Source organism: Dermacentor albipictus, chromosome 9 (assembly GCF_038994185.2).
Source record: "Dermacentor albipictus isolate Rhodes 1998 colony chromosome 9, USDA_Dalb.pri_finalv2, whole genome shotgun sequence".
NCBI lineage: Eukaryota > Metazoa > Arthropoda > Arachnida > Ixodida > Ixodidae > Dermacentor > Dermacentor albipictus.
The window spans coordinates 49759187-49783751 of record NC_091829.1 but is presented as its reverse complement, the minus strand read 5'-3'; the positions used below and the strand labels follow the sequence as shown (position 1 = coordinate 49783751).

Genomic DNA, 24565 nt, shown 5'->3' with positions numbered 1-24565 from the left:
TTTTCCTACCACCTTTTAATTACGTAGAATTTGTATGCTTAAGAGTTACCTAAGTTGAAGTCAAGCGTTATTGTACTTGTACCATGCATATATCTGAAATTGTCTAGAAATCATACTATGCATATACCTTTATTTAAAACCTGCGACAAAGCACATTCACGCTCCATTTCTTTTTCTTCTTTTTTTGCACCTCCTGTGCTCTACACAGGCATTTTGAAAAGCATTACGTGGAATGTTAGGGTTTTTCGTTCCATGACTTCGGAACTGCTTTATTTAGATTCTTGCTCTGAACACACATTCATTGTTCGTTTTAGAGCCCTCCACGCGCGTGGGCTTACCCAAATGGTCGGGGCCCGGCTCGGCCCGTGGTGTGTACTTGGGCTGAGTAAGCGAGTTTTGACATAGGCCTGGGCTGCGTTCATGCTCCAGCTTCAGGAGGGGCCTTTAGAGGCACGGTACTGGTACTTGCAACTTCGCAAGACTGTCGATTGTAAAAATTGTCGCTTTTAGAGAAATTTATTTTAAGGGCATCTGCCGGCCCACAGGAAAACCTGAGAAGCAGGGAGTATACCACACTTCACCTACTAGTGTACGTTATAGCAGTACTTATCCTCTCCCCCAAAATTGTACCACTTTCCTCCCGCTTCCTCTTACGCCCTAACGTTTTCCATCTTCGGGACTCTAGAAACTCTATTCAACGAAGCTATCGGGTTATTAGAACCTCAGATTCCTTGAGGTAATCTTCGCGCTCACATGGGACACGGAGGACACAACGTTGGAATGCTAGTGTCAAGATCAGTGACAGTGTCGTGCCAGACAACAAAGGAATCGCATCAGCGACATGGAGAGTGGTAGTGAAAAGCTAACTTCAAGAGTGGTGGGACGTTGCTGAGGGAGAATGAAATGACGAGGAATTAGGGAAGTTTAGCGCAGCGTACGGACTCCAGCGAGCACAGATACTTATTAGGGAGAATGGCGTTCGGTATTTCATCGCGATGGCATTGAAAAGAGGTTCCACTCGACAGAATGGTTGTAAGCTGAGAGAAAATGAGTTATCTACACAGTCTTGAGTCGCCCAAAGTATTCTTAATAATAGTACCGGCAAGCTTGAGATGTCAAACAAATTTTTGCACTTTAGATGATTGCATTTGTCACAAACAGAAGAATTCGTTGGGCAATCTTTGTTTTCTTTGATTGATTGCCGCACCAGTGTCTACGAAAAGGAAATGAGAGCCGTAGTGTGAGTAGGCAATATTTCTTTACAGGATTTTTGGGCTTGTGCGTCATAAGCGATTGAAGGTCATGAGACTGCTATTTGAACTTAGCTCTGCGGATGGGCACTGCAAAATTTTTTATCGGTGGCGTTGTGTTTCCGCCATGAGGCAGGTGTTTCAAAGCGATAGGCAGCTTTGAAAAGTCGCTTTCCTGTTTTTTAGTACATACAACATCCGGTTAACCCATGGTTTTGATGAGTTCACGCAAAAATAATGTTATGATACCACTACACCATGAAAGGGCAATAGTTGCTGCAAACGGTGTTTCAACAAATCTAGATGTCACTGACCCAACGCTGGGAAAATGTAGGCAGGTAACCACAACAAAAACATAACAAGGCGATAAATAATCGCATTGAAGTCAGCACGGTTATACCAAAAGTACGTTTGACTTAGTGCATGTGTGCATGAGGACATGGAAATCGTGAAATCAAGCAGCACATGATCACTAAATCCCTCCGAATGAGAAATGGAAGGTAATAATAGGAATAAGAAATGCAAGTTTCTGCCCGAATCTGTTTATACTTGAGCGCACTTTATATTGCGTCATTTTGAACTATTTACTTTTGCAAAATTGAACAACAATGAAACATATTTAAGACGCTTTCCTATACCAATGAAATAATTATTCACTGCAGCAGCAAACAAATTCTGGAATGAATGTTCATAAAAAATGTAGCGAGCTAATGCAGAGTAGAATTCACTCCTGGTTTCCGTTTCTTCAATCTTCGTTCAGGCGGCTAAAATATTGTGTCACAGTTTCAAGTATCTAAGATACGTGCTTCAAACAACCGCGGAGGCTGCAAAACGTTGCAACGTTTGTGAAGGGGATAGATACAATGAATCAGAACACAGAAAATGATTTATTCTTGACCCTTCAGCGTCATAGCCACAGACACACAAAGGAAAAGCGATAATATTTTATTCTCAGTGAAAGAGTTTTTTTTCCACGTTAAATGGCACTGCCCTCGTGGTCGTTCACTTCTGTCCGTTCTTTCTTTACCTACGCGGGGTCATTGGAAATTACCATGGGGGAATAAATATATCTTCTTAACTTGATCGGCTTATTTAACCACGTGTACTATCCTCACGATTCGGTTTATTTAACCATTTGCATTACCCGTGCCGTTGTGACCGACCCCGTCCTCTCTGGAACTGCTCAGCGCGACAAGCAGCAACTAAATGTAGTCACTGCAGCAGATATGCACCTCAAAATGCTCAATTCCTTTATTACTCTCAGATTGAAAGTCCAGGGCCGGGCCACAAACGCGCTGTGGTGGCGACGACCGGCACGACGTCACAGTCATCTCCTGGTAGGAAACCGGTGGTTTTTCCAGAATAAAGTTGGTTACAACTACTACGCTCGCGTGGCTCGTGTGGACAGCGGGGATCGTGTGACGGAGTCACCACGTCTTGCTGTCGGGCAGGGCAGCCCCGTACATTCGCCATGCCGGAAAAGGCAGCGCAGAAGGCGAGCAGTTACGTGCGAATTATCGCAAAGACAACCAACACAACACTGTCTTGGTGGGTCAAGAAAGTGAGCAGTTCTGAAACAGTGCATGCCGTGTTTGTGTTTGCGTACAATTTATTTGAAACTCTATGAAAGACTTTCGTTTAAGGCTTGTTTCAACAGGCATCGGTTTTATTTTTCTGTTCATGGGTGTGCGTTCGCTCATCGTGCCGTGGAGGACAGGTTCATCTTCCTGCTGCCGATCGGCGCTGTTCTCGGCACTCTACTGGCCGCACTCGTCAGCCAAGCAATGGGACGCCGGTTCACCCTGTCTCTCAGCGCCGCGGTTTACGTGGCGGGATACGCCGTAATCTTCGCCAACACCTCCTTCGTCACCGTCTTGTTTGGCCGCTTCGTGACGGGCATCGCCACGGGAATGGTGTCCCTTTGCGTACCCGCCTACATCGCCGAGGTTTCCTTGCCTGCGCAGCGAGGATCTATGGTATTCGATAAGGCGTAGCGTAGCTTCAAAGATTAGCTACGGGTGGGGCTCATCTGTGAAGTGCCGGGCTCTAGATGGGCCAGTGTCATAGCCGTGCTATCGGTTACCATTTATTGTCACCTGGAAAAATATAAATGGTGCTTTAATTTCGACGCGAACATCAACGCATTTCTCTACAGATATTTTACGACCTCAGCACTGGGGCTAAGCACAGGATTTCTGCTAAATATTTACGCTACATATTAGTGAATACGTGCCAACTGCGTAATGAGTGCTGAGCTTATTGCTTAGCACCGATGCCGCAGTTAAGAATTGCGCACTACCAGGAAAAACATTTTGTTAATTAGTTGTCGTGACACAAAGATTTGGCACGGGTGTGTCGTGCAAGCTTCTAGGTAATGCAGTTGATGTTGAGGAATTGCATTGTCTCCCAATGATACTTCCGTTTAGTGCGTCTTGTCTATAAAGTATTGCCTGCAGTACACAGTTTTTCTGCAAGAGCTTGTCAGAAAGTTGCCGTTCCCAATCTTAATGAGTTGTGTGAGTAGCTTTCTCGAGATGATTCCTCAAAGTGAAAAGCCACGTGGTCGCTTACTTTGCCGGTACACTTGTATTCGCCTCCAATTTGTAACCCGACGTTCGATGAAAACAAAGCGCTACATTTCTGCATCATTGCAAACATCATGGCGTTCGGTATATTTCATGAAAAAACCTCGGAATGTGCGCTTTTCTCTTTCTTTTGTTTGTCCATACCATGTGCCGCCTCAGTCGTCTAGCTACAAACGTAACACTTGGTGGTGAGTCGAGGCAGCGCAGAACGCTTTCCATGGTATGTGAATCATAGCGCTTAGCGACATTGACACAGAAGAAAGCCTATTCCTAATCTTCCCTTGGCTTTCAGCTACCAGCTGAAGCTACTTTCATATAATTTTCACTTACCTCGGCAGACCGATGTTCCGCAAATTCGAAAATATTTAGAAGGGTGTTACAGTAAGAGTATGTTTACTTTTTTGTATACACATAAGAATAAATTTCTTGAATATTTTATTCCATGAATTAGCGGCTGCTATCCAGATCAATGTTTCGCACATATGTAATTTTTTTTATCCCGAACAATATTTCTCACCCCGCCTACCTGGAAGCATGGTTTAGTATTTGCGACAATGTGGTGCATGGTCGTACGTCAAAAAAATGCCTGCATAATAAGCAGATATTTTATAGTTATTTGCGTAATCAAACACTTATGGAATGCCAGTATAAATTCTGTGCAGGTATGGCACTATGCTATGCTTCGACTATTGTTGGTTTTGTTTGCAGAAGTTACACGTCTGGACACCCAACTTTATCTCTTTAAATAAATGTATATTTACAGCGTGTCTGTAGAGCACTCATGTAATAATATTCCCTCCTACAGATTTGTTACTACCAGTACATTGTTCTATTCTTGTTTATTTTAGTCCATGGACTACTAAGCCTGCCTGCGCAGCAACTCTGCCGTGGTCCATAGGTGGCCATCATTTTGCAGGCTCATTCTATCAACTTCGTCGTGAAACGTCAATAGATATTCAATAGGCTGTATAAATAAACCTTAGCCTAGGTAGAGACCGCAACTAGGCGAAAAAAAGCTAAAGTCGTTGATGACTAAGGAATCTCGCGGTATTGTCCCCAAACAACAAGCGTCATTTGTCTGGATAGCGCTTCCTGCCTTGAAAACTCTGCTCTCACTAGTTTCCTGTCAATAATGCTACGCAACGCAAAGAGCGTGCTTGCTGTTCGTAGAGCACCAAGCACGCAGTGTTAAAGAAAGGAAAGGCACACAGAAGTGATGATTAATATTGTTTGCGGACAAGTTAAGGTCGAAAGATTGGACCTCTTTTTAGATGAATAAAGCTGAATGCACGCGTCCTCAAAATTGTAAAAGCAGTTTATGCAAACATTTACGAATAGCTAAGAGGCTCTTCAAGCTCCATTTATTGAAACGTACATTCTGAATAAAGGGCATCTGTGCAGAGTCATTGCGACCCGTCTAAAATTTTAAAAATGAATCCCACCAATGCTTAAGTCGACATCCGTTATAAATCGGTGACGCTCGACAATGTTCAACACACATCTGCCCGCCTCGTGTGAGCAGATTTCCGCGACGCTGTCGCGCGCTAGCGTTCAGAGACCGCACGTGGAACCGTAAACGGCGAAAAACAGCAGCCTTGATCGATAGAGTCGTCATGAAAAAAAATGTGTCGTCCTCCGTTCACCGCGACCTTGCCTTCGAGCTTTTAAACGTTGGCGCACTAAAAACGCAGAGACCTTCCGCTCTGTGGGACACGTCATATCCTGCCGTAACATACAATTATTCTAGACTCTCTGCGCGCATTCGCGTTCTAATTATTTCCCCCCCCCCCTCCACCATGGCGGTTGGTGCCGGTTACCACGCTTACCGGCTACCATCCCGCTTGCATTAGCATATAGACTGAATATAGTCGTTTTGTTTGTTGCTGCGCGTTGGCGCGAATATCACAAAGTCGAGTTGATTGCGCGTTGGAGAGATGGCGCGCACGTCTGTGTGTCCGGTGTTCCGGTGTGGGTACCGGGTGCTGGCCAGGTAGCGTTGCGCCGGTTTCAGCATCCTACCAGGTCGACCGGCGCGAGCCGCTTGGGCTACGACGAAAACGAGACGATTTTCTCAACAGCGGACCCGCGGCTGTTTAATGTGTTGCTGAGAGTGCATGCTATCCTTTTTTTTCGTTTTGATTGCGCAATGTAATTCCCGCGGCATAACGTAAATGAAGGTACACAGACCTGCGTCCAGGACATAATCGAGGAGCGCCCTGTATAAAGGACCATATGTCTATTGGCGAAGCTTAGGTGGGCGACTGGGCTGTTCACCCAGGCGTCGTAGATGGAACTCTGGGCTTTCTCGAACTTGATAAGCAAAGCATTACCTGATCCACGTCAGCGTTCGAATGCATACGGCCACGGCCGGTATGGAGCGCAATCGTGCCTATACGCCAGATGCATGCTCCAGATAGGCCATGATGTGGGGAGAGAGACGGAGAGAGGCGAAAGGGAAGGAAGGACAGCGAGGTTAGCCAGTGTAAGTACGGGCTGGCTACTCTGTTCTGGGAAAATGACGAAAGAGAATAATAGGAATAATAATAGGTAATAATAATAGGTAATACCGCGCTACAACTTTTGATATCAGTCGCACAGTTCACAAGCTCCTAAGAATCTGAGCAGAGCTCTTTAGACCTTGAGTGCTGAAACCCGCCTGGACCAGTGTCCTACAATTTTTTCCTCTGTGAAAAAGGATGATCGTCCAGTTTTTCGAGCGTCTATAGTCGCGGGCACTTCATACGTTGTAGCGGAGAAATTCACAGAGGAGGTGCTTGATCGTCTCTTCGTAGCCACAGTTGTCGCAAGCAAACCCCTCGGCCATACCAATGCGGAAATAATAGGCATTCGTGAATGGCCACGCTAAGCCACAGGAGGCGCAGAGGTGTTGCTTCTGTTCGTGGTAACCCTGGTGGAAGACATACTTGCAGACGTGAATCCAATCTGTGGAGACGTGCGTTGGTGAATTCACTGGTGTTCTACAGAGTGTGCGTAAGCACGCGTGCGATGGAGCGAAGCCTTCTCGCTGCATCTGTTCTCGACAGTGGTATAGGTACAAAATGGGCACCATCGTGTGCCAATCGGGCAACGTCATGCGCACTGGGATTTCCCGTAATTCCGCAGTGATCCGGTGTCCACTGGCAGATCATGTTGAACCCCTTCTTGAATGCGTGATGGGGGAGTAGTCGAATGTCTGTGACCCCATGACGTGGGATTCTCTGTTGCACTATTTACAGCATGTCCTACGTCACGTATTCTAACATATAAAAATTAGTGCGAGCGCTACGGACCTGTACAGAAGCAAGTTAATGTTTGCCATCGTTTGGAGGAAGTCAGACTATTGTTGAAATTTTTTTAACGGGTAATCAGTTATTCCTAATTAACATGTCAAAATTAGAATCAGAGCAAACCTGGCAATAAGAAATTTGTAGGCCATCATGACAAATTTCTTACCGATCTTTTTGTCGTTGAATACCTGCTACGTAAGGTTTCTTTCTTTTTTCCAAGCGTTAAAGAAAGCCCACAAAACACGATTAAGTGCCTCGCGATGTCCTTAGCACTCTTTAAGGCAGCACATAAACAGAGAACGCATGCACCTGGTAGTTGTGGCTATGACGTCACTCCCAGTACGGCGCCTCCGAGATTTCGTAGCCTGTCACCGACCACCGCGGGAGCCACCTTATCTCGGAGGTCATGCCGACGAGCCACGCGTCGTAGGTTACGCCTCACTTGCGGCGAAAGGTAATGTGAGCGTTTCTGTTTTTCTTGTTCCTTTCTTCGCCTATTTCTTTGTTTGTTTAGATATCGAAAGCGGTCGTTTGTGCGAACGTTTCTTGCCGCTTTCGCTCATATTTGAAACATGAGCTCTTTCGCAGAGGCTGACTTGTATCTTCGCTGTGTTAAACAAGACTTTCTGCGCAGTCAAAAATTTTTTGTTGCCGTTGGATTTTCGAGCTCTTTCTCTCTATAAGCTATACACTGCTGTCCAGGGTGGCCTGCTCCAGCTTGCCATCACCGTCGGTATTCTGTACTCTTACACGCTGGGACGCTTCATGGAGTGGCAGCTGCTCGCTGTAGCCTGTTTGGCAGGCGCCGTCTTGCTGGCTGCTCTAAACCAGTACTCCGTCGAGTCTCCGCGCTGGCTGATGATCAGCGGTCGCAGGCTGGACGTCCTAGAGGTGCTGTGGAAGTTACGTGGAACCAGCGGGAAGGTAGGCGTGTTCTATAGGCAGTAACACGTGGTTTAAATGTGTATTTCTTTACTGGTGTATTATTTTAGCGCAAAACACCCTTAGGATAAGTTTGAGAGGTTCACTTGATAAAACGTCACGCAGCAAAAACAAGTAATACCCATGCCATTGTCATTGGCGCGATGCCATACGGACAAATATGATCCCATTCGCCTTTATGCAATTATTATTCAATGCGTTTGCCAGGACTCATTCGACTGAAAAATGCGCACTCTCCACGCTTTACCTATGCGAAGCTACGATGTCGAGGGTACGCATTCCTAAGTGTAACGAAAGCGTTCGAAACGTTTAAATCTGTAAGAAAACATTTATGCATAACTTTCAACAGCAAGCGGTACTTTTACGAGCAGATACATTTTGATTTATTATAAGCAAACTTTGAGAACATAAGGCTTGGTCCAGATAGTGATGCTGCGCTAAAGGTTGGCAACCTGTGAAGCATACAAAAGTCACGTGGGGATGGCATGCACTTCTTGCACAGTGGTCTTTGGTCATGCGCAGGATGTTCACGTGCAGCTCTTGTCAGCGCGTTTGTTTGTGTACTCCACGTGAAAAAAAAAAGGCCAAGTCCCAACAATCGAACCAATAGGACGGACGGAAAAGTTGAGGTATTGATCGGGCTGTGCGAAGAAAATATGGGCAGTCTTCGCGGCCAGAAAATAAATGTAAAGCGAATCAGGAGCCATTCCATTCTGTGGAGCTGAATGACCAGCAAAGCTGTGCGGCACTTCTTGCTATTAGAAGAACGTTACCATCCATCGCTATCACCTCCAACTCTATTCTCGAAATAGTGTAGGCTGCATGCAAGACTGGTACTTCGAATTAACTTATTGAGGTGTGTTACCGCCCACCTGACTGTGGGATTTCTTTCATTCATTATCTCCAGTCGAGCATTTCTCCCGCTATCGACTATTGTTCGCCCAGTGACATCTACTTGTTTGGTAATTTCAGACTCCCTAAAGTAGACTGGGCTAACTTGTCTTCATCTAGTCCTGCTGCAACCAAACTCATCAACCTAACTGTATATTTCTACCTGTTTCAAGTGATTAACCAGAAGACCCATGGTTGTAACAGACTAGATTTAGTTCTAACCACTGCTCCTGAAACTACACGGTTGGTTATGTATCTTGATGAATTTAGTGATCATAAGACGTTGCAGTTTGATATCCTAGTCCCCTGTTTGCAGGTATAACAAATAAAAAATTCGAGAAAATAGTAAAGCAAAATATGGTAAAATTAACACGAGTTACCGCACGTTTAAATTAATTTTTCCACTAAGAAACCAACTATCAACTGAAGATAACTGCTTCCTTTTCAAACACAAAATGTCTGCACGGATAGAGAAGCATATTCCTCTCATTACAATATCTAATGATAAGGCTAATCCATCATTCACAAGGCCTTACATTAAAAGTAGATTAAAAGATTAAAAAGTAGCGCCTGTACGGAAAAGCTAAATCGGCTTCCTCTCCATCTTTTCTGGATAACTACAAACTGTATCTCACGACATGCTGCTCTGCTATTACCACTGCCAAAAAGAAATATTTTACTCGCGATCTTCCGTCGCTATTGCAAACTAATCCTAAGAAGCTTTGGCAAATTATATATCCCGAAAATAAACAAGACCTCATATGACTGCGCAATACTGATGGCTTACCGCTTACTAACCTGAGTGTCCCACTGCGTTTACCAGACATTTTGCGTCCATGCTAACAAAGAAAGATTATTGTAGTATGCGAATTCTTCCTGAATGCGACCACGCATTCATGGAGCCCATCGGGATCACTCCTGAGGGTGTATTGGTTCTCTAATTAACAACCTTAACCACATCTGCCGGAGAGTGGACAACGTAAATTAGAAAATTCTTAAAAACGCCATTTCAATTTCTCGCCAGATATTTCCATAAATGTAAGCAAGTGTTGTTATCCGGAGAGCTACCTACCGACTGGAAAATAGCCAAGGTCAGCACAATGCGTTGGCGGGCTAGTTGGTGCGAATCCATGAATACTTTGTTTAGCGCAAAACGACAGAGACAAGAAAGACGACAGGACAAGGCGCTACTCTCAACTGACATCATTTTATTGCGTCACTCCTTTATAGACCGCTCAAACTAGAGGAACATGCGCAGTGAGCACCATGTGGTGGAGCCACCAACATCCGATCCCAAGAGCGCACTCATGCGACAGAATCCAAAAAACCAAATTCAGCGCTGTACAAGGTTAAGGAAGGCACACCAAGGTCATTTCTATCTTCAAAACGGGTAACAAAAACTCGCCTGACACCTATCGTCCCATATCATCAATATGCATGTGCTACAAATTACTTGAGCATAACATCACTTCTGACATCTACAGCCATCTGAGAGTAAATTACGTTTTTTCTTTTCAAATCAGCATGGCTCTAGCAAAGGGTACTCGTGTGATACCACGTTATATGAATTTACACAAAACCGCATTTTGACATGGATGAAAATCTGTAAACAGATTATATATACTTTTTTACATTTCTCAAAAGCATTTCGCAGAGTTGCACACAGCCGGCTGTTTACTAAATTTCCTTACCTTTATGTTGGTTCTCTCGCATTATCCTGGATTCCTAATTTTCTCTGATTGCAGCAAATCACAGTTGTCAATGGCTTTTCCTCTCCACTTTGCGACGTAACATTCCGGGTACGACAGGGAAGTGTGCTTGGACCCTTACATTTTGTGATTTACGTTACCGACCTTCCAAATAACATTTCATTCCGTTTACGTTCTTTAGCACATGCCTGTGGTGTTTACCATAAGACCACTTCAGACACTGACCACCTGACCCTTCAAAATATTCTTAACACTATTCTTGATTGGCGTAAAAACTGGCGCATAATACTAAACCTCACTATATATATATATATATATATATATATATATATATATATATATATATATAGTCATATAATGAGAAGCCAACAAACACTGACACCAAGTACAACATAGGGGAAATTGCATGTGGTTAATAAATGAAATAAAGTAATGATTAATTAATGGAAATTAAAGGGGATGAAAAAACAACTTGCCGCAGGTGGGAACCGAACCCAGAATGTGGGTTCGGTTCCCACCTGCGGCAAGTTGTTTTTTCATCCCCTTTAATTTCCATTAATTAATCATTACTTTATTTCATTTATTAACCACATGCAATTTCCCCTATGTTGTACTTGGTGTCAGTGTTTGTTGGCTTCTCATTATATGACTAATAAATATCGGGTCCCTCGGTTAACCCCCTTTCTTCTCGTCTATTACATAACGAGGGTCTCGAATCCGGCAACATTGATGCCTTCAGGTAGCATATGTGGGTTTATTGACCAGTTGCCTTCACCCGAAAAGATCACGTTCTCGTGACGCCTGCGGCAAAAAAAAGACGTTCCACGTCCGCCGCCAAGGTCTGTGAGTGGGGGCGCTGGCTAACACTCCCAGGGTTCTACTAGTACACATAAATACCCAAGAAAGTGGATGGGGAAACGCCGCCGCGGTAGCTCAATTGGTAGAGCATCGCACGCGACATGCGAAGGTTGTGGGTTCGGTTCCCACCTGCGACAAGTTGTTTTTTCATCCCCTTTAATTTCCATTAATTAATCATTACTTTATTTCATTTATTAACCGCATGCAATTTCCCCTATGTTGTACTTGGTGTCAGTGTTTGTTGGCTTCTCATTATATGACTAATAAATATCGGGTCCCTCGGTTAACCCCCTTTCTTCTCGTCTATATATATATATATGTATATATATATATATATATATATATATATATATATATATATAATGACTTTTAGGCGTAAGCATGACGTTTCTTATTTACGTGACTGTATTGCTAAATTATTGAGTTTTACGTGCCAGAACCACTTCCTAATTATGAGGCACGCCGTAGTGGAGGACTCCGGAAATTTCGACCACCTGGGGTTCTTTAACGTGCACCTAAATCTAAGTACATGGGTGTTTTCGCATTTTGCCCCCATCGACGAAATGCGGCCGCCTTGGTCGGGATTCAAGAGAGAGAGAGAGGGCTCTTTATTAGAAAAACAAAGAATTTTGCCGGCGCGTATATAACCGCTGGCATGCTACTGTGTATAGGGATGGGGAATGGGATTAAAAGATTCCAGAAAGAGTGGGAGAAAAAAAAGGATAAAAAGGATTCAATCATTCAATTCATCTGCATTACCTAGAGCAATTAAGCTCTGGGATGATCCTCCTAATAACTCAATCTGTCTTTATGACCCTTGAGAGTTCAAAAACCACCTCTGCCTGCATTTATTGCTTAATCATTGTTCTATATTTTCTTTTCTGTTGTACCACTCTTTCAGTAGTTCTAAATCGTGTTTTATCTTGTACTACTGCTTCACTAGTATTTAGTTATCACTTCTTGCCACACTCGTATTTCTTTTAGTGTTTTAATCTTCATGCTAATATGTATTTACGCCCGTTTTGAATCAGCCTTGTATTGCTTTTGTGTATTTGCCTTCTACCGCGTATGCTGTACCGTTACTCTGGTTTATTATTTCTGTACTGTATTTCTATTGATATGCCCCCCTCATTCAATGCTCTTCGGGACTTGTGAGGTAAAAATGAATAACTAAAATAAATAAAATGTCGTTGGGTAGAGAAAGCAAGCCATCACTTGATTAGAACTTTGTCGCGTGCGAATCAGTCGGAGCTAAATTTAGTCTATGGTTGCAGAGATGTATCGCGGCAGCAGTACGTTTGTCGTTCCTTGCACGATTCCACGCGTTTGAGACAGCTCACTCAGGCCGTGGTAGGCGTAATCTACCAAACTCCAAACTAGTGCGCAGCAAGCACTGATAAGGTCTACAAGTATGGGATTTCTTGCAGAAATATCTAGCTTGCTGTGTTATGGCGCCCCCGTGTTCGACACGTAAAGTACCGCAATAGCGTCAACAGACTCAGACAGCAATACAGAGGGATGCGCACCCACTACCTTTCACCATGGCGGCCCAACTATGAGTAGGCAGCCAGCACGGTTTCCAGATTAGATCGGCGTACCCCTACCAGTGATAACATAAGCATTTTCTTTAATGCGAGGATTACTCGCAAGGCTGGCTCAACGGTTATATTGGTAATTTTGCATCCTTGGTTAGCAGCGCACCCATGTACTAGGGAAGTAAGTTTCCTGTCACTCCTCTTCCTTCTCGTGCAGATCATGGCGCTGCTCGCCATAGATGCAACATTAGTGAGGCGTGTAAACGTTTAATGCTTGAATGGAGATCATGCGTTTTCGTTTGGCCTCGTTTCGTAGAGGGAAAAAACAATTACTTAATCGTACATGGGTCGCGTGTGCTGATTGCACCATTGTTTGGCCACGCATGATGCAATCAAATCTAAAATAATCCTCGTGCATGGTGTCAACTGTGTCGATTCTAGGAGGAGTGGTCACGTTGCAAAGAGCTCACTACGCCAAAGTAGACGCAATTGATCAAACTCAAAGTGTTACTCATCAGGAGTTATGAGGCCTAGAAGTGTGCAGTTTGTTGGAGCAATGTCACGCTTGTTCGGCTCCAGCGGTGCCGGGCAGTTTCGAGGGCCACCGGTAGGGGGCGGCTGTTTCTTTACCCTAGCTATCAGGGTTACAATCCGGGTATCAGGAGTAAAATCAGGGGTACAATCAGGACTCGACGGGAACCAAAGGTCAGTGGGTCGTCTCGCATTAGGCGCTCACGGGAAGACTACCAATGAAGCTGTGCAGGGTGATATGGGCTGGACTAGTTTTGAAGGGAGGGAAGCTCGCAGTAAAATTGAGCATGAAGAACGGCTGAGGAATATGGAAGAAAGTAAATGGGCTGGGAGGGTGTTCCAGGTATTCGTACAGGAAAAACATTGATTCACAGTGGTGGAAAAGAACTAGGAAGCTTACCAGCAAGTATGCGGCCTGTATGGTGGGCAACACAGCAGCAAAGAAGGTCAAGCGGAAAGTCAGAGAGGCTGAAATAATCTCATGGGTGTCGGAAATGGAAAAGAAACCTGCCATGAATAACTACTTAAGAGGAAAAAAATAAATCAGGAAAGAAACAATTTATGATAACTTAAAGGGAAGCTCATTACTTTTCGAAGCGAGATCGGAATGCCTTAGAACACGCACCTATAAAGCGAGTTATAAGAAGGAAGAAGAAGCATGTGCTTGCTGCGGTAAAGCTAGGGAAACTATGGAGCATGTTTTAGTAGAATGTGAAGACATCTACCCAGCGGTCGATTTAGGCACCACTGGCCTCCTTGAAGCCCTTAGGCTCAGCGGGAGCAGTGGTAAAGTAAACATGTCCGCAATAGGTATTAGTAAGAGGCGATCGGAGGATTGGTGAAAAAAAAAACAGGTAAACGACAAAAATCGGAGACGTACAAAACACATTTCGCACTAGGGGATCAGAAAATTTAGGTGTGGTAGTTCGTAGTGTTTTTTTTTTCTTCTTTTTTTATTGTTTAACTATAGGTAGGTAGGCAGTATAATAGCAAGAGCTTGGTGGCGCAACCCACCCACCCTTTCCAAAGGGGACGCTCATAACATCCATCCATCCAGCTAGTGCGCAGCACCCTCTGCAAAAGCAAATGGGCGCACTAAGTATAGGGAGCGTACACGATTGAGAAATTCGAGTGTAGATCCTCACTAGCCGTAACATAAGACGCACATGTAAGCTTTCTGATGTGGAAACAAACGTAACGTGCGTGTTTCGTTACTGCCATTCCTGCACCCTTGTGCCCATACACCCTCTGCAGCACGCGCAGGATGTTTCATGTACTCTGCCGCGGCTGCGTCCCTGATACAGCCTACCGGATTTTATTTCCGGAGCGACGGCCCTGGCACGCACTGCTAATCGCCTATCCAAGTACACGGAAAAGTCGCAGCGCAGTTTTGCCGAGTCTGCTGGAAAATAGTATGCGTGCGTTGACACTATCGCTATGCTGTTCATAACATAAAGTTGGTGGCCACGTGCCATGGACATTTTAAGGAAAACTGGAAACGAAATGACATTTCTAATGCCCAAGCCAGAACATCAGCCACTAACGACGGTATCTTTATTTTATTGGCTCGCGTACTGCAATATGTTCACGCACATGGCGTACCTTCCCTGAAGCACCCTTTCCCAGTGCGCCTGTGGGTGCTTTGTAACAGGAAGACGCGACATCGGCAGGTGCTAGTTGTTGCGGCCAATGGCAGATTACTGTCGTTGAGGATATAATCAAATCACGCATACCGACAAAGCTTCTAAAACAAGTCGCAGCTTCACCAGAAAGGCCAAGCATCGAGTGCGATAGCAAATTAGTATACAGTTATATGAAGTAAAGATAGTGGTCTTATCCGCCGTATAAGCTCGTAAGCATTCTCTTAATAACTAAATTAACAGGCACGGTGTCGCGCGCGCACAGACACAAACACATCCCACTTGTTGAGCGCGGGCACTCGCTGTCAGAATGCTGGCCTGAGGAAGAGCGACAGCAGCAGCGGGCGAATCGACCTTGGTGCTGGCTTTTCGCTTCAACGCGAACTAAACGGCGAGACCTAAGCGAATACGAAGCAATGAGCCCCCACCGCGTCTAAACTGTAATCATCGCAGATCGCTTTCTAGATAGGGCCCGCGTGACCTTGTGCTGCGCACCATAAGCAGCAGCCGCCGGAGATAGAACCCCCCCCCCTCTCCCCTACCTCACAGGTGCCCAGCGCGTTATAGAATACAGCGTGCTTCCTCCCAACTTTCCTGCCTTGTGCGCGCGAGAGTGAGCTACCATCGTTGGCTCGCGTTCGCGCACTTTCGCTCGCACATACAGCATATGGAGCACGGCGAGGGTGTTATCGCCCTCGGACTTCATACAGACCGTCACGATGACGGCGACGGCAGTAATGCGCCTCAAGTGCCCCTATAATTAAAAAAATATATTGTTGAAGTTAGGCGTTGCAGTTCTTTCGCTATATTATCGATTTCAATCTGTTTCAGTTTTTACGCACGTGGCAGTTGTGGTTGCATAAAAAAGCAGTGATCTTTGTTCACCACCCATAATTCATAGCGTTATGAAAACCGACTTTTTGGCGTTAATTCATAGGTGGCGCTACGAATGATATAGCATCAAAAAGAAACATAGAGCACTTTGGGGCTACACTAAATATGACGTGGTACGTGGAATATTGAAAGGAGCATTGGTCCCAGCGCTAACGTTCGCAAATGTCAATCTATGCATCAAATCAGTTTACGTTTCGGGTGTTGGAAGTTGACCAAAGGTTAGTAGGGCGGTTTGGTATGAGAGCCCAAGGTAAAGCAAATGAGCCAGTGCAGGGTGACACATGTTGGATCTCTTTTGAAGTAAGAGAAGCGCAGAGAAAAATTTGTTTTAAAGAAAGACTCCGGAAGATGGATGGAAATAAATGGGCGGCTAAAGTGCATAATTGTCTGCACCTGAAAAGCGTGGGCACAGAATGGAGGAAGAAGTCAAGGAAGTTGGCAACCAAATAAAGGGTAATTGAAAGTGTAAATAGACAACCAGAGCTTGTAAAAAAAATAACAGTGACAAACAAAAAAGGCAATGAATTGGATGCGAAGATTGGAAACAAAAAATACCATTGACATTTACAAAAATGGGATGAAAGAAATTAGAAGGGAAAATCTGCAGCACAACACAAGGGCAGTGCCTTGCTATTTCAGTCTCCAGCTGGTTGACTAAGGTTACAAACAAGCCGGTGCAAATGCTGAAAACAAGGGGAAGCATCTATACGCTGTAGCGAAAATCCGTGACCGACGCTTATGCGTGTGGAAAAATGCACAAAGTTCACAGAATGAACAACAGGCAGATTTGCAAGAATTGCGAAGTCTGGCAGAGTTAAGCAAATTCGGTATAGGCCTTAAGAACAGCATCGTATGAGAGCGAACTCGCGAAGGGTCACATCGATTTCTGAACGCAGGCATTCGCTGGAGCTGAAGTCATTGCAGAGTTAGAAATCGCGTTTTCAGGAGTTCGTTTGACAAATTTTAAGAAGGCTCCCTGTTTGCTTCTGTGATCCCCGCCCTCTCCGCCAGCGTAACGTGGTAATGGTTTACTGGGTTCATTACTTTCTTGCATCCTTTCACTTTCACAAAATTTCGCGTGACTCGGCACCGCGAACACGTCGGCGTCGGCGCTCAACAGTGTTGCTCACACGTTGCTACGACAGTACGCTCAGCGTAATTCAAGCAGCGCGTTCACAAGTATACACCGACGCACACGGTGCTAAGTCGCGCGCCATCTTACGAAAGTGTCAGTATCACCGTAAGTGATCTGCCCAAAAATGCGGTCCCAGTATCTACACCAAGTCTGCTCAGTTCCCGCACAGCCTTGTCTCCACGGTTTGTCATATGCGTCTGGCATCCTTGGGCATTGATTACAAGCTTTACGGTATTAAGAAGCACTTTACCATGCTCCTAACGCAATCTAAGCTGAGCCTATTAACTTACTTAACGCCTATTGACGCAAGTGTGTTCATCGTCGTTTCGGAGGAAAATACAAACGCCGATGATCCACTCAAGAAGGCCACATAGCAGTTCCCGTCGTCTGCGCCACAACTTAGCCACATGTATAGCCACTTTAACGAATTAGCCCCGTGGCAGCCGCCTATTTTGTTCTTCTGGCACACGTGCCGGCTTGTTCGGTCGTCAATTATACTGCTACTCGTTGAGCGGCCCGATGTTCGCCAGTTTTAAAGTGCTGCAACGTCGACTCTCCGAAGCATTCAAATTACCGTAGAAGGCCCATCAGACCAGAAAATGCGCTGGAAGATGTTTTCGAGATGACCTAGCAAAAAAGCCCACGTAGCTGTTCGTGTCGCCTGAGCCACAACTTACGCCCATTTATAGCCATTCCAACGGATTACTTCAACTTTACTTGCCATCTGCGCAGGTGGACGAAGAGTTCTATGCAATCGAGCAGGTGTTCGCCCATGCCCCCACGCGCTTTTCCCACGTCCTGCTGGCCACGCATGCTCACTTTATCCAGCAGTTCTCGGGCATCAACGTGATCATCTTCTACGCTCATTCTCTGTTCGCCCAAAGCGGCATCTCAATCAGTGTTGCGGACTGCTCCATCATCGTCGCCAGCCTGCAGGCAAGGGGTTTGCACGTTCTTCGCTGTTTGTTCTAGTGGTTCGTTGGTTGCTTGCGTTTAGAGTCCCTAGGCGACCTCATACTGCGGTTGACGCCGCAGTGCCGGTCTTCGGTGTGTTTTGACTACCTGGAGTTCTTCGCTGTGCTGCTAAATTTAAGTACTAAGGCCGCAACGCAAGAAGGGTGAAGAACTCAAGAAGTAAGAATTCGCGCCACACGTTCTTGTGTCCTTTGTCCTTCCTGCGATGCAGTCGCAGTAAGTCGAACCGACCAGCCCATCAACTCGTGCTCAGTAAATCTATTGTAATAGAGCGTTAACATTTTTAGGGTACTTCACGAAATTTCCTGAAGCCATCTATAAGTCTAGCTGTTTGTTTGTGTGCTTGTATCTACCCGTTTCCCTGCCTATCTGGTTCACTAGGTCGTCCATGCTCGAATGAGTACCGCATCGGCTGCTGTGTTGCTGGAACAGGAAGCCCTTCATCAATGCGCCTCTCGCCAACTTGAGTAACTGAGTCACTGCCACTGGGGATTCCGCAAGCGAGGGAGCAATTTCCAGCATTCACAACCTGGAGTAGCCACCACGGCAAATGATTGATCTATCTATCTATCTATCTATCTATCTATCTATCTATCTATCTATCTATCTATCTATCTATCTATCTATCTATCTATCTATCTATCTATCTATCTATCTATCTATCTATCTATCTATCTATCTATCTATCTATCTATCTATCTATCTATCTATCTATCTATCTATCTATCTATCTATCTATCTATCTATCTATCTATCTATCTTCTAATCTCGAGGGAGGGACGGGCGGACGGAAAGTGCGCGAAGCATCCTAAGAATAGCCCAGTCAGAGCTCGTCTCCGTCCGTGTCTTTTTGCACTGCCGCCTTCTCAAAGGTGCCAACAAGCCCAATTCGCCACATTAATGCTAACGCCTTACAAAATTGGCAGCACATTCATCTCTTGGAGATCACTTGTAATGTTAACGAGATTAGCATTGTATCTGAGGGTGGATTTCTAATTGGATATATACTGTATATGTCAGGATGACTATATGAAAAGCGGCGCATACCCAGCAACCCAAGTTGCCATCAAAGACGTTTATTAAAGAGTGGCGCATATCGAGGGGCACATCCCCAGTGAGCCAGGTTGTCGTCGAAGAGGTTCACTCAAACGCGGCACATGCCCAGCGTTTCACATGTTCAAGTTGCCGTGAAACATGTCCATTGAAGAGCGACTCATACTAACCGGTGTCCCACATCCAGCAACGCAATTTAGGGTGAAAAAGATTCGTTTGAAGAATGATGTATACCCTAGCTGTGACACATACCCAATCAGCCTGTAGTTGGCCCGACTGTTGGTTTGGAACTCGGCTACCTGAGAAGAGCAGCGTGATGCTTTACCCATTAAGGTCAAACTACACGTACGTACGCTTGTTGGCGCGCGAAAGCTCGCGCCCGCTCGCCTTGCGTTTTCCACGCCTCGCGAGGAATGGTGGCTGGAACCTGCTGTAGCTACGCCCGCACACTTGGCTCATTGTTTCAGCCTTGGCAGACATCGTTTCGTATGTGTAAGAGGCAGCCAGAGCACCCATATTTGTCTAAAAAGGATATCTCTTCTCCGTGCGTACGATTTGTCCAGCACCATCTGCGCATGCGTGAGGTGCGTTGGCGTGATCTTTCGTGCTCCTGCAAGCGTACATGTAGTTTGGCCTTTAGACCTTGAACTGCCCAGTGATGGAAGTTGGTTCAAAACAGGTTAGACGCGCCCATACGGACAGACATGCCGCAAACTGGGTGAAGCGCCCGAAGATCGCATTATTACTTTGGCAGGAATACACTGAATAGCAATAACTACAAGTATGAAGACTTATACAAGTAAATGAAACTGCCCTTCAGTAAGTGGCCTTCCCTCGGGAATCTTGAATGGAGGAATTATCACTGATGAAAACAATGTTTGCGGAAAGGTGCTTCCACTCTATTACCATCCGAGGAAAGAAGTATTGAAAGAAGGTATTTGTGCTGGAGGAAGAGACGTGGTCCTTATAAGGGAGATTGTAGGGAGGGGGGGGGGGGGGGTGTGATGCAACGGGATGCATTGTCTGCAGTACAAGCAAGTATGTGCAGAGCTGCGTCGTTGTGGCTGCATGCAAATTAACTCTTTCAAACTCACAAAGACGCCTTCAACACGTCCTACTTGTCTTACGTGTGCACAGTTGTGAGTCAAAATGTACTAAACGTTCTCTCACAACCAACGAGAAATTCAAACATTTTTTTTTGTACTCGAAAGCGTGTTTTTGAGGCAACCATGGTAATTCTTTGGAACTTCTTCAAAATTCTAACGTATATTTTTATCCATCTACAGACACGTGGCAACTCTTTGCTCACACCGGTCCTACGACAAATGTGGGTGTACTTTCTGCCGAGGCATCTCATTTAACATATGACCGTGTAGGCGGCAAAGGCTGCTCCGCTACTGAAATTTGAACTGAAGGCCAATAACATCCAGCTTTTTCAGCTATGGCTATCCATCTTGCTTTTTCGTACAATGCCCAGTCCGGTAAACTCTCCTGGCCGTCTATACATCCTGCAGTCCTCTCAGATGTCAATTGGGTGCACTTCGGTATTTATCGCACGTGCAAGCGTTTCAATTTCCCTGCAGTATTAGCCCAAATTTGAGGACAACTACTAGCTCTGTTCATCCATTCTAAAGCTTTTATATTTTCCCGGCGTATTATTCAAAGGAGGCACGCTAATTCTTACAAACCATCAATGCTAGTTTTCTCTCGGGACTTCGAAGCCTCAATGTGGTTTCGGAAAATGATTACTAAAAAAATTATTTCCCCCAACGTACTCAATTATTTTCGGTTCTTCTGACACCACCCTTATATATACCTTCAAATTGTTAGCAAGTAAGGCTTTCTTGTTCTCGGATAAAAGCTGGCAGTTCCATATCTAATATTTTCGGCTTTTGCGTTTATGTTCTCAAGCAGCTCTAGTCGCAAGGACAGCTTTCGTGTAAGATATTATGAGCAGCTTGAAAACTACTAGCAAGTGTTGTCTTTGGTATCAGCCATCATCTCCGTACCACGGTATGCTCGCCTTTGGCACTATTTATGTGGGACTCGTTGTATCTATATAAAGGCACTTTGTGTGCCGGCCTGCTCGCACGGTTTATTTTTATATCTTCATGCAATAGCTTGCATTTCGCTGAGCTGAATGGAAAGATCACAACGTATGTTGCATAGCATTGGTTCTAGAATGTATCCGGTGCAAAGAAGTTGTATATCTCTTCGTAGAATTTACCAGCGTTTGCTAAAGTGGGGTAGGTGATGACCTCCTGACCATTAATCTCGAGGCTTCTGCAGTATCGGAAGAATCTCAAAGTAGGCACGCAAGTGCTGTGCACCTTTAATAGCGTGGACTGCGAGGCGCCTTTACTGGCATGTCCTAACTGTCCCTGCTCTCACAAAGCAAATGTTGGGGGATTGCCCGAAGATGCAAGAGGAAGTTCGTATTCTCTGAAAAATGGCAAGACACAAATTTTCCCATAGAGAGGCTGTTCGGTCTTCTTCAAGCTTCTTAGTTGCGGGTTGTTTGTCAAGTTTCAATTCACGACACAGAAATGTTCTGGAAGGCGGTTGAGACTTCTAAATTACTTTCTGGACTTTCTTGATTACCATGAGAATAATGAACTTGCTTCATTGTTGTGCATGCTTCTTCAAAGTCATCATCATCCCTCATGCAGCCTTTGTCCCCGTTTCCCCTCCCACTGTGCCGAGTTGCAGGCCATAGTGCGCCAGCTCAAGCCGGCCCACCTCTCTGTCTTCTTTCAAATAAATATTCTCTTGCTCTTGACAACGTATGTAGGTATTTTAGCCCAAAAAACAAACACACTAGTGCAATTCGTTAGCCGTCTTTTGGAAAGAACTCCGAACAGGTGGAGTTAAAACAAGGAAACACTCAAATTGCGACGTGTCAGAAAATGTCGCCGTTTCACCTAACAGGCGCAGCATCGATTGCAATAACTATATACTGAACACCTATTCGAAGCAAGGATAGTAGTTTTACTGGCCGCCTAAGCTTGCCAACATTTGCTTATTAACTAAATTAGCAAGCACGGTGACGTGTGCGCAGGCCAACATGAACCCATCTCACTCGATGAGGGCTGACACTTGCTGTCAGAACGCTGGCGTAAGGAAGAGCAACAGCAGCAGCGAAGATATTGTCCGGCGCGCTGCGTCTCGTTTCAACGCGAACTAAGCGGCGATGACACAGCGCATATGAAGCCATCAGCCCTCGGCTAGCCTGGGCTCTGTACCCACTGCAGACCACTTTCGAAATACGGCCCGTGCGGCCTCGCCCAGCCGCGACATACGCTGTCGCTACTGGAGTAGAACTCCCCTCTTCCCCCTTCCCCCTGCTGCCTTGAGGGCTATGGAAGAGCGCACGTTGCATCTTGACCTTCCTCTGCTACGCGCGTGAGATCCAGACGCCATCCTTTCCCTAATGATCTTCGCACGTTTTCAATCGCACCCATTTTCAAACGCTCTCAGACGCCGTGTTATCGCACTTGAAGTTTATACGGAACATCGAGGCGACGGCGGAATTGTGCCTTGAGGGTTCACCTAATTGATATTGCTACAAAAAAAAGTCATTAATTGTGACAACTAAATGGCCAAGGCCAGCGCGGATTTACCGACGGTCTCGAAGCGCATGGCGAACACACCGCAGCTGTATACCACGAAGTTGTTTTCATGCCAAAATTTTCCTGCTTCGCTTCCGGTGACATTAATAATCCTGAGTGCCGTACCATATTCCGGCTACATGCGCATCCTCGAAAGCGAATAACAAAGCTGCAATGTTTCAAAAACAAGAAGTACCTTCCTTAACAGCTCCATTTTTAGTAAGTAGTTGGTCCCGTGGTCGTCAGTGTTTCAGTGGTATCAACGGGCTGCGCATTTCGCAACCGGGAGCAACGCGAACTGACGATCGCGGCTCAATCTCGAGCGCGATATTGGGAGGGAAGCGGGGAAGCAGCGCGGCAGGTAGTGGGAGGGGTAGGGGGGAGGGGGGAGGCGGCTTCGATTCTCTCAACTAGTGCGCACTTTGCACGGCCACGCGCGCGGCATCTTGAAAGGGATCTGGAGACGGCTCATGCCTTTGTGCACGCTGTTTTCTCGCCGCTCTTGCGATAAAGCGATGGACTGCACGAAGGTCACTTCGCTCGCTGCTGCTGCCGCACTTGCTTACACCAGCGTTTTGACAGCGAGTGTCCGGGCTCATCGAGCGCGATGTGTTCATATTTGCTTGTGCGCGCTGACACCATGCTTGTTCATTCAATTAATTAGCGTTTCAAAATTTATGCGGCTGATAAAACTACTACGCTTCGCATAGTTTTCTACTAATTTGCTATCACAATCGATGGTTAGCCTTTCGGGCGAAACTGCGACATTTTTTTTAATTTTAATTCCGAGTTTTTAAAAATCTTTTGTCTTGGTTAACACAATTTCATTTCTGAAACAGAATTGCGTGAAGAGGCGGACTATTCCTGCAGACAAATGTCAACAGGTGCCACTGGTTAATTAACAAAATTTCACTACCTGACTTTTAAACTAAGTACGTCATGTTACACATTGCAAGTTACGAATTGCAGCCGTTGAGTTCGCACAGCATATCCACTTGAAATGGCTTTTGAGGGTGACAGCGATTTCGTGATTTCAAAATTTTCAAATTTCAACATTTTGCGAGAAAGCACACTGGTTTCTAGGTTAAATTTCTCCTACATTGCGTACAAAGTCGTTTTGTTAAAGAATTAAGTGGAACAATAGTGTATGTTACCTCAAGCTTGAGAGCTCTGCAGAAGGGTTGAAATATGGGCCAGTTGGTATCTGGTTGAAGGAAAAAAACCAGTCAGGAAACACAAAGGACAAGAAGAGAGGATGACGTCACAACTACTGGACTGTTGATAGTCCAGTGGTTGTGGTGTGAACCTATCTTCTTGTCCTTTGTGTTTCCTGTCTGGTTTTTCCCTTCAACTTGAGGGCTCCGATCTCCAAACTAGTGCTAGTTTCAAATTTCAGCTCTTGAGAACCCTCTGACTTCAATTATTGAACTCCAATAAGTGCCCACAGTGAATACTTAGCAAGATGAACAGTTCAACTTTCCTGACTCTTCATTTCTCGTTTAGATTTCTTGTTCAACTAATGCATACTTCTTTGTGAAATCAAGCTCAACAACAAGTACTGTGGGATCTGCCACAGGCTACGTTTAAAAATTTTGTTAATTCTAAAAACAGCACACCTGATGCATCTCTACACTTTACAATGATATTTAGACAGTGATAATAATATTCTTTT

The 24565-nt window shown here is 45.2% G+C and overlaps 1 protein-coding gene across 1 annotated transcript in view; it reads left to right on the top strand.

Moving 5' to 3' along the window:
* Positions 1 to 24565, top strand: part of LOC135911907 (facilitated trehalose transporter Tret1-like) — a 126333-nt gene that overhangs the window by 89401 nt on the left and 12367 nt on the right. Inside the window, exons 5-7 of the mRNA XM_065444259.2 lie at positions 2968 to 3226; positions 7825 to 8046; positions 17990 to 18193. Of these exons, the coding sequence (XP_065300331.2) occupies positions 2968 to 3226; positions 7825 to 8046; positions 17990 to 18193 (685 nt within the window). The remainder of the gene's footprint in view (positions 1 to 2967; positions 3227 to 7824; positions 8047 to 17989; positions 18194 to 24565) is intronic.